Source organism: Oratosquilla oratoria, chromosome 24 (genome assembly GCF_046742065.1).
Source record: "Oratosquilla oratoria isolate Oo_2021 chromosome 24, ASM4674206v1, whole genome shotgun sequence".
Taxonomy (NCBI): Eukaryota; Metazoa; Arthropoda; class Malacostraca; order Stomatopoda; family Squillidae; genus Oratosquilla; species Oratosquilla oratoria.
Window position 1 is genome coordinate 8,242,800 of NC_134800.1, and position 13,561 is coordinate 8,256,360.

The following is a 13,561-nucleotide window of genomic DNA, read 5'->3' on the forward strand; positions in this document are numbered from 1 at the left end:
GGAAGCGGAGGAGGAAGGGAGGGAGGGGGAGTGGTTTGGATTTGCCGGGAGGCGAAGGACGGAACACTACTCCAAGAGCAGGGTACAGTCTAATCAAGGCTTCGCATGAGGAAGGTCGACTGCTTCCAGTAAGGTGAGGTTCACGTTTATTGATTAACTTTTATTCTTACTACCTCTTTCGACTTTAATTATTTATTCCATCTGCCCCTACGTGATTTTATTTAAGTGAAGGAAAAAGGTAACCATATTAATTAGATTTGCTGCGTTTTTTTGGACTAGTAGTTGTTGCCAAGAGCTGGAAGCATTTGCTAAACAGTAAATACTTTCTATTATTAAGCTGATACTTTTTTTTTAGTTAATCAAATACTCAACAACAAACAGAAACCTCTCTCCACCAATACTGACAGATTCGTCCATAATAAATATAATAGATAAAATAATACAAGAACAAAGCATGTGACTTTACTGTAATAGTACCTCACTGACCTAGTTGAGGGCTTCAGTCGAAGAACATTGATTGACGTGAGCTGGAACAAACGTGTAAGTCGATAAACGGTACAAGTAGAAGTATATTTTCGTGGTGGTTTGTAGAAGATAGTGGAGGTCGCATCAACCGTCACCAAAAGTTCGAGAATCTTTACCAGTTGCTGCAACTCTGGTCCCAAACAGAATACTAATAAATAAATGAATATTGTTGAGCTGCGCTGATACTAGAAAAAATATTTTGGGCAAAGAATTAGAAGCCTGAAGAAGAAAAAAGTTATTCCAATCCCAATTTCTAAATACGATAGTTGGCTAACTTAGTCTACTGCTAGTTCTTGTGACTAACATTACAGAGAACGTCGTAGTACCTGGCCTTGAAAAATAAAAAGTTATTCCCGAGGTCAAAACGAACACGCCACACTCCATTGTTTTGTCAATTTCGACTTCAGCCGTATTGAGAGTAGACATTGTCAAATGGTAGATAGATAGATTGATAAGTAAATATATAAGTAGTGCATAAATAAATAAACGATAAATGAATGAATAAACAAATGACTGAATAGATAAATGGATGAATAATTATATGAGTAGTTAAATATATAAACAAATAATAAATAGACAAGAAAGTAACAGAAAATATTTAACCCTTGCTTGTGACACAGATATAGATAAAATAATTGTCTATTAATACATAGAATTAATGTATGAGACCTGATAGCTGACGGAGGCGATGAACGTAAAGCTAAGAAGTGCACAGAGGAGAATGGAGAGAGTGGTGGAAATAACGCTGAAAGACAAGATGACAGCAAATTGTGGGAGAGAGCAGACTGGAGTGAAATATATTGTAGAGGCTTTGGTAAAAGAAAAGAAGTGAAATTGGGCAGGTAAGTTGGCGCGAAGGAATGATGAGCAATGGAGGAAGTGTGTAACTGACTGGACGCCGCGAGATGGGAAGCGTGCAAGAGGGGGATCAGACAGAAGGTGGAGAGATAATACGTAGAGAAGTTTACAGCGTAGCAGAGGGTACAGTGGACTCGGAATGGATAATTGATGGGTTGATGGTGGGAGTATAGGGGACTGTCGAACGCCGAGAATATGCTGATATCAGGGTACAAGTTCACACGCACTGACTCAGTGTTATATTACACAAGCGAAAGGTTCATATATATATATATATATATATATATATATACATATATATATATATATATATACATATATATATATATATTTTTTTTTTTTTTTTTTTTTTTTTTTTTGAGTGAGACATTTAGTTCAGATATGAACTGATAGGTAGAACACACAAACAACAAATAAAAAAATAACAAATGTTATTAATTCAATACGAGGGATGCGCAATAAAGGCAAAATGAAATATTTTACTAAACGATAAGACGCGACGATTGACAAAAAATTCTTTCGGAATTTAATAAAATCGTCGAACGGCAAAGGATCCCAGGAAGATCTACTATCTATCAATCCATCCATCCATCCATCTTAGAAAAATCAGATACTTGTTTAACCGGTTGAGACACTGAAGGGAGGGAGGGAGGGAGGGGAAGGGGAGAGTTGACTGGTGATTTGAACGTAGAAAGTACGATTTTGCTTGTTTTGGGAGTAATTTCATTGTTGGGTTGATTTTGTGTGTGTGTGAGATTCACCAACATGGTCTCGGATCACGTGTTGGACTCGTGATCGACAGCTATTTCCCTCCCGGAAGAGAGCTCATTAGACTTCGTATATGACCGATCTATGGGTAATGCTGTGACCTAACACGTACACACACACACACAACTCCCCGCCCATAAGAGTTGGAGTAACAGCTCGCAGCGCAGCGATACTGAAATCATTTCAGCCCTGGGCGGGATTCAAACCCGGACCGCTGTAGTGGCGGCCGGGAACTCTACCACTGCGCCACGAGTAAAATAAGGTTTGGGTTGCCCGTTTTCTGTTATGCTAGGGGGCTCTGTGTGTGTGTGTGTGTGTGATGTGATGTTCAGGATTTAGGGATTTTTTTTGTTCTTGTGTGTAGATGTTCTGTTGTTCTTTTATTGTTCTCAAGGCTTGGTCATTGTAGACTTGGTTTTTCAAAATCATGCTAAGGATGTATGATTAAGTTTCGTTATTATTATTATTACTATTATTATTATTACTATTATTACTATTATTATTATTATTATTATTATTATTATTATTATTATTATCATTATTATTATTATTGTTATTATTTTATCATTATTATATAAAGTGTTTCTGCTCAAATCCTGTGACTATATATATATATATATATATATATATATATATATATATATATATATATATATAAATGTATATATGAGTGTGTGTGTGTGTGTGTGTGTGTGTGTGTGTGTGTGTGTGTGTGTGTGTATACAATATTAAATGGGTTCCAGTGAACAGATTTACATTTATCAACCACAATTCACTTTAATTCTAAGCCATCAACATCGAATAACTCGAGGAGGCACACATGCAGAAATTGATACGTGGTTAAGCTAAGAACTTGAACCTTCACTAGAACGTCACAAGTGACTGTAACTTAGCCCAATGCGCTATCAAGAGATATAAGTTGAGCGCAACTTTTCTTATATATTTGTATGCTCGATATATATATATATATATATATATATATATATATATATATAGAGAGAGAGAGAGAGAGAGAGAGAGAGAGATAGATATAGATCATACGAAAATCGACTAAAACATATGAATCTGTTTTCCCTAAAAAAAAAAAAAAAAAAAAAAGCGTAGACTCAGAGGTGACTTGATACAGGTCTTTAAAATTCTAAAGGGAATTGACATCAAAAGTGACAAAATTTTCACACTGAATGAGAATCAGACAAGAAACAATGGTCTCAAACTGTCCGGAAATATATTCAATTTGGAAGTGGGTAGAAACAACTTCGCCAACCGTGTAGTTAATGAATGGAATAAACTTCCTGCAGAGGCAGTGCAATGTAGTTCAGTTCGAAGCTTTAAGAATCATTTAGATAAACACCTAAGCAAGATGCTGTAATGATTGTCATTTATTTTATATTATTTGTTTTTGTTTTGTTATCATTTGTCTGTTTGATCCTCATTTATCATTAATTATATGTCAATTTATTATTGTTTACTATTTACATGTTTGTTTATTATTTAGCTATACATGTGCATTTATTTATGTATTTTATTTGATATTTGCATTGTTATAGTTTTTATTTATCTATTTATTATTATTAATGTGATTTTTTTTTGGCATCCGACCTGGGTATGGACCAAAAGGTCTCCTGTCGGCGTGCTCCGCCTTTGTAATATTTTGTAAATATGATGTGTGTGTGTGTGTGTGTGTGTGTGTGTGTGTGTGTGTGTGTGTATGTGTGTGTGCGCGCGCGCGCGCGTGTTTATCAGTCTCGGTCTTTCTCATCGTCTCTTACCTTCCACATATGATTTTTTTCTTTCTTTTTAGGTTCGTAGGGCTGTCTTCTGTGTATTTGTGTTATTATTTTGTTTGTTCGTTTATTTGTTTGTTCTCTAATTATCCAGCAAACATGCCCCACTACCGCCTCTTCTATTCTCTTACCCCCATTCGGCCATTTTGTCCCCGAGTCGGCCATTTTGTTTTCTGTCGACCATTTTCTTGCAGCTGCATGGACCAGCTGCGAAGAGCCTAGGCGCTGATATCCGCTCCTCGCAGGTGGCTCAGAGGACCAGCTGTCGTCACTGCAGGTCTTCTATTAAGATCATTGTGGGTCTTGGACTCTCATGTGTCACTGTGACGTCATAGTGACGTCATGCTGTGATTATGACGTTGCTGTGACGTCACGCGCCGAGGGCACCCTGGACTCGACAGAAAACGCCCCCTCCCCCTCACAAAAATAGAGAGAATTAAGGTCTTTTCAGAGAGGAAAATAATGAGGAACAAGGGTCTTGAGAGAGAGAGAGATTTAATTTAGGCGATAATTTAGCAATGATTTAGGAAAACTAAGGGAACTCCCAGGCTCGTGCCGACCAGTCCTGTTTTTTTTTTTTTTTTTTTTTTTTTAACAAAGAGATATTAACGAATTTATTTGAACGCGTATAAACACTTACATTCCCGTCTTTTGTGACGTCATGTTGCCCAAACTCGTTTTTTGAACGATTACGTAAAGTCCTTCACCGTGGTGACGTCAAGTCGACTTCCTCTCGTATCCAGGTGACGTCATATCGTCAGTGAGTATCGGAAGCTCCATTGTTCCATTGTTGTGCATCATCCGGTTGATTAAATTAAAAAAATATCCTAATCGTAACTTTAACCAATTTTTCAACCGAAATCTAACCAGATCTTAACTAAATCTATCCTGACCTGTAACCGTGGTTAATATTATAATGGGGGTTAACTGTATAGTTAACTTACATTCAACAAATATTTTAGGTCAAAAAATCTCAATAATTCACACAGGACTGGTTTCGGTCGTCTCATGTGCGTTCGTTTGAGTAGAAACGACTTCGGTTACATTTTCTTTTTCTTTTTTAAATCTCCAACTGCCAAAATACCTTTGCGTCATATATTGAGAACCAGAATTACGAACTAAGAGAAGTTAGATTTATACGAATGTTAGACATATTTTTTAAGTGTTCAAGGACATCTAGCGAAGTCTTATTCTAGCCATCCAAACTCATAGTTGTTGACGGCAATTAGACTAGTGTGAAGCCATTTTTGTCAGTTTAATTCTTCACACTGGGCCAATTTGCCTCAGCTACTGTGAGGTTGAGTGTGTGTGTGTGTGTGTGTGTGTGTGTGTGTGTGTGTGTGTGTGTGTGTGTGTGTGTGTGTGTGTCTCCAAGAAGCACCACACTCGAGACCCAGGAGTTGATAGTTCCTCACGTCCTTCATCTGACCTTAGTTGCTACTCAGGGTCCCTCCCCCTTTTCCTTCCCCCCCTCCCCTGTAGTATTCTCCCCCCCTCTCCCCCTCCTTCCTCCTTCCCCTCTCCCTCTCCTCCTCCTCCTCCCTCTTCCTCCCCCATCTCCGTATTCTCCCCCTTCTTCCCCTCCCCCTCTCCCTCTCCTCTCCCTCCTCCCCCTCTCCCCCTCCTCCTCCTTCTTCTCCTCCCCACCCCCCCCAAGGCTTCAGTTCCTGGAAGCTCATCTTTGTCATTATTGATGACGTCACATCTGTACCGACGTCAGCGGACATGGGAGCTAATGTGACATCTGATAACTTGTGTGTGTGTGTGTGTGTGTGTGTGTGTGTGTGTGTGTGTGTGTGTGTGTGTGTGTGTGTGTGTGTGTGTGTGTGTGTATGTGTGTGTAATTAAATGAAGAATTAATATAGTTATGTCTGTCATGTATATACATATATATACATACATACAAATATGACCAATAAGTAAAAACATTACGATTAAATGTGAGTTTTTTCATCTTGAATTCGCTTACATACCAAACCTCCAAATGAGACGGTAAAAAGAAAGATTATGTACAGAGGACTGGTTGTGCAAGTCATGCAAACTAGAAAATCGCGTCTCGCAAGTTCGCGTCCAGAAGTTTTCTCGTCCTCCTTCCCTCCCTCATTCTCTTGTAGTTACAGCAATACCCACAGTCTTACTTTATGTTCTACGAAACTTTATGGGTTAATTTGGGTTGTAGAAATGATGGTATATGGGTTCATTTTAAACTTCTATCGAAGGATACAAGGTAGGAAACTTGTGCCAAGTTTACAAGATAGCGAAAATATGTTAAGTTCTAACACAAAATAATAAACTTATTTCCTACAGATTTACAGAAAATGTACCAACATCTGTTGTCTTCTCTCTCTCTCCCTCTCTCTGTCTCTCTCTCTCTTTACCTAATTGTAGTATACAGGAAAAGAGCAACGCTCGTGGTGCCCCGTCTCTGTGTCTTGCAGTGTCTATATTGTTCTAAGATTGTTTTTGCACACACTATTGTTTCGTCTACTTTGTTCCAGACACTCGCTACTCTTTGGGGGAAATCTGTTCTTTTTCAGGTCTCTTCTATAATTGTCCTTTTTGAGCTTCCTTCCATGTCCTCTTGTGTTCCTCTTATCCCAATTTATTAAGTCTTTTCTATCAAAGACTTCCATACCTCTCATGATTCTATAGAGGGTCGACAAGTCTCCTCTTTCTCTTCTTTGTTCCAGGGTTGGTAATTCTAGTTTTGACAATCTCTCATCATATGACAGTTCTGAAAGTGTCTGGGTCATCTTCGTGTGTGTGTGTGTGTGTGTGTGTGTGTGTGTTTACCTAGTTGTATTTTGCGGGAAGGGGAGCTATGCTCGTGATGTCCCGCCTTTGTATCTCGCAGTGTCTAGTTTGCTTTTAAACTCATGAATGGTTTTTGCACATACTATTTCATTGTCCAGTTTGTTCCAAGTGTCCACTACTCTATGTGGAAAACTGTTTTTCTTCAGTTCTCTTCTGTAGCTGTTTCTTGATTTTCTTTCCATGTGTGTGTGTTTGTGTGTGTGTTTGTGTAAAAATGTGATAATATAAGCAAAAGCCTTCAGTATCTATTTACATTTTATATTTATGCGACATTAATTATATTGATGTTACATTAATTATTGTAATATTACATTAATTATATTGATGTTTTTCATCTTGATTTTTAGCAACTCCCTCAAACTTTCGATAAATATTTTTTTTTCTAAATTTCTTTCGTCAATAAATGTATGCGTCTTGTTGACAACCACAGCAGCTAATAAGGTCCTTATGCCCAGGAATATAAAGTCGTTATTTCCGTGCATACGGTGGTATTGCAACAACTGGGAGTATTTGATATGTACCAATTGATCTTATTCAGCGGACAAATGGTGCACTGAAGGCTGAGGCTCAGGGGGACAAGGACAACGTCAAAGAGTTCCACACAGTGCCAGAGAGTGTTACAAGTCAGTGGAAGACTGAGTCTAAGATATTTTACTGAGAAATTCTGTAAAAAGAACAATGGCATGCGATCGGATTATTTGGTGAAAATAACTTATCATTTTTTTTACATGATTCATACTCAAATGGTATATAGTGTTTATTTCATGTTTCATATGTGTTTATATACTCAAAATATCTTCCCTTCTGAACATGTTTCTGTTGTCTTTTGTCTGTTTATTATTATTTGCTTGATTCATATTTATTATTAGTTATATGTCAATTCATTATTATCTAATATTTACCTGTTTGTTTATTATTTAACTATACCTATGCATTTATCTATTTTATTTATCATTATTTGTATTATGATATTTTTATTTATTCATTTATTTATCTATCATCATTAATCTTTTTCGCATCCTACCTAGTTATGGACCAAAAGGTCTCCTGTCGGCATGCTCCGCCTTTGTAACCCTTTGTACTATGAGGCCTTATACTCGAATATTTGGGGCATACACAGTAATGAAGGATCCAATCCTATAAACGTCGTCTCAAAACGTAGTCAAAGGAAACAAATGAAGGTCAAGGTTTTAGGCAAACAAGTTTCATACGTCTATTCAACATTGTTGTATTTATCTTTCATAATGCGTGCGTAATACAAACACTAGAAAGAATTAACAATGGTATTCTTAAAAATATATATCTTTATATAAATCTTATAAAAGACCTTGGAAGGAAAAGATTTATATAAGATTTTTTTTTAAGAATACCTCCGTAAGAATCTTACCGTGGTATTCTTAGAAAAAATTCCTTATATAAATCTTTCCCTTCCAGGGATTTATATAAGATTTATATAAGGAAAGATTTGTTTAAGAACACGCATTTTTTCTGTCATTTAGGCAATTATGGATTTCGTCTTGGATAGACCGTGTCCTCAAGGAACATTTAGTGTTTGTTGCTGAAGTTTGCTTATATTATCGTCATATGAATATACTTGGTGGAATAGTGGAAAAAACGCTACTTTTCGGTACTCACGGAAAAAAACAGGTATTTTTCGGTATATACGAAAAAACGGTACTTTTTCGGTACTCACGCATAGAAAAACGCTACTTTTCGGTATTCATGCAAAAAAAACGCTATTTTTCTGTACTCACACATAGAAAAACGCTACCTTTCGGTACTCGTGCAAAAAACGCATAGAAAACGCTACTTTTCGGTACTCATGCAAAAAAAACCGCTATTTTCCGGTACTCACACATAGAAAAACGCTACTTTTCGGTACTCACGCAGAGAAAAACGCCATTTATTCAGAACTCACGAAAAAAATGAAGAAATAAACACGCTATTTTTCGAAACTCGCAAAAACCCGCTACTTTTCGTTACTCACGGGGGAAAAAAACTACTTTTCGATACTCACGAAAAGCTACTGCTCGGCACACACGAGAAAACGGTACTTTTCGGTACTCACGACCTCACTTCCCCCGAACACGTTCGGAAGAACCTCATCACATTTGTCCCCTTCTAATACTTGATATAATCATATTATCTTACTGTCGTTTCTCTCTTCATTCATAGGTACTACGGAACCCCACGATGCAAGTCCTAGGATTAATCCTCCTTGTGGTCAGCCTGACCGTGGATGGTCAGGAACTGAACAACAGACCCATTATCGGTAAGTTGAAAAGGAACATTAAGGACATTGAAAACTGGCCCAGGTCATGATTCTTGTCTGAGTTGATAAATATTTTCTTGGAAAACGGAAAAAATAAAAAAAAAACTCGCAGTAACATTTTTATTTTCTGGTTTAGTGACAGTCTTGAGAGATTTTATAATCGTTAATGAAGATAACAGGATCTCACGCAAATATCGATCGTATTTCCTTCTAGTATAAGGTTGATAATGGATTACGTGATGAGTGTTGTGTTTTGTCATTTTCGTAAAAAAATACATTTATATTGGAAGAAAGCATATTATCATTTTTTTCTAAACATTGGTGTTATTATTTTTTCCTCTAGCTCAGGGCAACGAAATTTCATTCACAAATGAATTTCATCTTTTCTTTCTACCCTTAGGGAAAATAAAATACGAAGAAAAAAGAATTATCTAGTTACAAAGTTCTTTTCAACTATAAATAAATAAATGAAAAAAATTGTGCAGTTGCAATTTTTTCTGTAATTAGGACTAAGATAAAATATAAATTTTCGTTGACAAGACGATATATATTGTGCCCTACACATCTGCTCAAAACCAGTCATACATTTTCCTGTAATATTATCATACGTGAAATTATATAAATGAAATATGATTTTAATCACGCAAATGTAATCCCTACTCCCTGATAGAGGGCAAAGATTCATTACAAGTAATAGCTTACAAATGTTCCCTGAAATGAAAATTCTAACGTTATCTTGATTATGTATCAGACATCTGTCATTTACGAAAGTTCCAATTAGTGTGATTAAGTTATACGTAGTACAGTAGTAGTTTTACGAATAAATATTCATTTAATTTTCATTTAAATTTTGTTAATTTTCTACTGAACGAATTTCCTTTTGATCTGGTGCCTTGACATACACAAAACTTGACGACTGAACCTTTCTCACTGTTATGCATAACTTGTATTTTTAAACTTTTTGCTACCGACAAAATATTTCATTTAGCTAAAGAAAATCCCCTTCATAACGAATTTACTCAATAAATAGACAAATAGATAATAATAAGTACATGTGTAAAGTCTGCATTTTCTGGCAATGTCTTATGAGTCGACATGACGTCATGTCGCTTTTATATTGGAAGCCCCGCCTACGTGCACATGAACAGACATTGTAACCTAAAGACCACGTCACACTACGCGTCTTTTGCGTCAGGATGGCCTAGCGCTATGAGTCACCGTCTGTGTCCAGACGATGACTCAAAGCGCGCTACTCAGCTCATTCCTGGCATTTCTGTCTCTGTGCAGGTGATGTTTCACTTGTCACAGCCACACGTTACTCTTGGGCAATTCTATTAACTGAATAACGTCCTCACAGCGCCAGTAGAGCTCGATTTCTGTGACATGATGACTTAGGCGGTTTTGTGGGTCCCCTGTTGCGCGTCACCAATTCACCACTGCTGGGAGGACAGTGGCGCGCGCCAAGTGCCCCTCGACCTTTAATCTGAGTGTGTTGCGGGGACCGCCGGGGTAATTTCCACATGATTTGACGCGTAGTGTGACGAGACTTTGAGACCTTGTTCTGAGCTGTACTTCTTAACCTTTTTTCATAGATAAATAAATCAACAATTGAATAAATGATTAGATAAAAATAGGTAAATAAATTAACAAAATACACAATTAGAATACATCTAATTTAAACACAAAAAGGCTAATATCCACTTAAAAGGGAAGTAAGACTCACCCAACCCCACCTATCTCAAAATAAGATTGATAAAATTATATATAATAAAAATAGACGATCTATTTGATCATACGAAAAAATAAAAGTAAGATATATCGACAAACAACCCAATAGAAAATTATGTTTATTCATTGTTTTGTCCTATTCCATACATATTCAAACTAGTTAAATATATCGACAGATTATATATATATATATATATGTGTGTGTGTGTGTGTGTGTGTGTGTGTGTGTGTAATGATAATTAATAGTAATAAATGGCTTATTGAAACATAGCAGCCGAAGCCTGAAAATACACATAATAAGGTAAGAGGGATTAACGCAGATGATACATGATAGATGATTACCTATACATATTATGATGCTGAACTTACTGTACACTATACAAATATATAAAACATGATAGATGTGTCAAAGTGTTAATATGATGTTTGGATTAGATGTTTAATAAGTGTACAATAGAAGGCATGGGACTGTGTTTATATCTGTGCGTGGTGCTTTGGAAGACTTGAGTCTATTGTGTGTATGTGTGTGTGTATTTACCTAGTTGTATTTTACGGGAAGGGGAGCTATGCTCGTGGTGTCCCGTCTTCATATCTCATTTTATCTAAACTATTTTTAAATTCATGTATTGTTTTTGCACACACCACTTTCTCATCTAACTTGTTCCACCTGTCTATTACTCTGTGAGGAAAGCTGTTCTTTTTCAGATCTCTTCTATAGCTGTCTCTTTTTTTATTTTATTTCCGTGTCCTCTTGTATTTCTGTCATCCCATTTTATCAGATTCTGTGTGTGTGTGTGTGTGTGTGACTATTCATTCTGTTGTATAATATCGCATATATTAAAACAGACTTTTTGCCCATTTTCCTCTGGGCTTGCCCCTTCCCCCGGGGGAGGGAGGGGAGGGGGCCTTAGGCATTAATCTGAAGGTCATCGTGCACGCATCTTTGATGACGTCACAACAGTCGACGTTTTGCGAATATCAACCTGGCCTCGCCACAGTACGCATTAAATCGTGGGGTGAAATCACGCCGGCGGTCCCCGCAACACACTCAAATTGAGGCGCGCGCGGCATTTGACGCGCGCCAGTGTAATCCCAGCAGTGATGGCTTGGTGACGCGCAACAAACGACCCACCGAACCGACTCGCTCAACATGTCACAGAAATCTGTTTCTTTAGCGTCGTGAAGACGTTTTTCAGGTAATAGAAATGTACAAAGATATGCCACAAGTTATCCTTGTACAGTTGCAGGCAGCTTCGAGGTTACTTACCCCCTACGATTTGACGCGGTGTGTGACGGGTCCTTATAGTTTGAAGAAATAAGTAGAACAGATTTTTTCAAGGGAACACACACACACACACACACACATATATATAAATATATATGTATATATACTCGTATATGTGTGTGTGTGTGTTAATAATAATCATATAAATAAATAACTAGATATATAAGCAAGTAAATACAATAATCAGATCAAAGTTCTCCACCAAGGAGGGGAAACTCGAAAATTTCATATGCAGATATTCTACAATATTATCCAAGATATCACACTTACTTCAGTCACAAATTAAATTGACGATGAATATATATATATATATATATATATGTATATATATATATATATATATATATATATATATATATATATATATATATATATATACATATATACATATATATATAATAAGATAAATTTGTAAATTAGGAAAAATTCGACAATATAATAAATGTGCAGGCGACAAAAATATCAAGAACCGTTGACGTATAGAATATATCTTTATTTGATTTTACAGTTATATTCGTGTAGTTTACACTTGTCTAGGTTGAGTAGAACCAATTAATCTATCAGTAATTGATTGGGTTGTCGAAAGTAGTGATTGGATACCAGCACAGTGCTGGATGCACTAATAATTGGTATGTACGCATTGATCTAACTTGATTTTTATTCATTATTTTTTATCCTACCCTGCATGGTTTCGCCTTATATAATTATTTCTTCTCTTCCAAATTTTGATTTTGAAATTAAGTATTCTTTTCAAAATTTACCTATCGTGTGAGTGCATTATGTTCCTTTCTTTGATTCATTTATCAGTCTTTCTATTCGTGTTAATATTTTTTTCAATTTATCGTTCCGTTTCGTTCTGTATAATTGGAATATGTGTTTCGGAAGTAGTTTTTATTTTGATTACCTTTATTTCTATTTTATTTTAATCAATTTATTTATTTGTTTATTTATTTATTTTCAGGAATTCTGTCACAGCAGCTTGGCAGATCAATGAGGAAGGTTGAATCACTAAGCTCAAATTACGATTCTTATATTGCTGCGTCTTACGTCAAATACATCGAGATGGCTGGAGCCCGAGTCGTTCCCATCCTGTAAGACCTATTCTCTCTACATTTTGCTCGGTGCAGTTATTATCGCTCAACGGTGCTCGTAAGACGATTGTCTATTCCTGGGGGTTATTGATTGCTGGTGGTATGGGACCAGAGCGTATATGGGTAGATGACCCCTCCCGCAACACACCACCACTACCACCACCTTCCACGTCTGATGGTCACTAGCACGATTCACATGTAACATTCATCCACAAAACAACGTTTATACGCACAACTCATGATAAATAAATCATGCATTAGAAGTACATTAGGGGGAATTTGCTTTACCTTGCCCTGTATGGGACTCGATCTCAGGGTAATGGTATCTATTCAATTTAAATGTAACATTGTCTTGGGTTGCGTGGAGTTGCGGGTAACGTTTCTTCCTCAGTATGTCCTGGTTCGATCCCCATTTATAGAAAAAGAAAATGTACTC

General features: G+C 36.6%; 1 protein-coding gene across 1 annotated transcript in view; it reads left to right on the plus strand.

Moving 5' to 3' along the window:
• Positions 1–13,561, plus strand: part of LOC143038418 (gamma-glutamyl hydrolase-like) — a 24,019-nt gene continuing 10,458 nt past the window's right edge. The window contains exons 1-3 of the mRNA XM_076207576.1: positions 1–133; positions 8,925–9,021; positions 12,996–13,125. Coding sequence (XP_076063691.1) covers positions 8,943–9,021; positions 12,996–13,125 — 209 coding nt within the window. The 5' untranslated portion in view covers positions 1–133; positions 8,925–8,942. The remainder of the gene's footprint in view (positions 134–8,924; positions 9,022–12,995; positions 13,126–13,561) is intronic.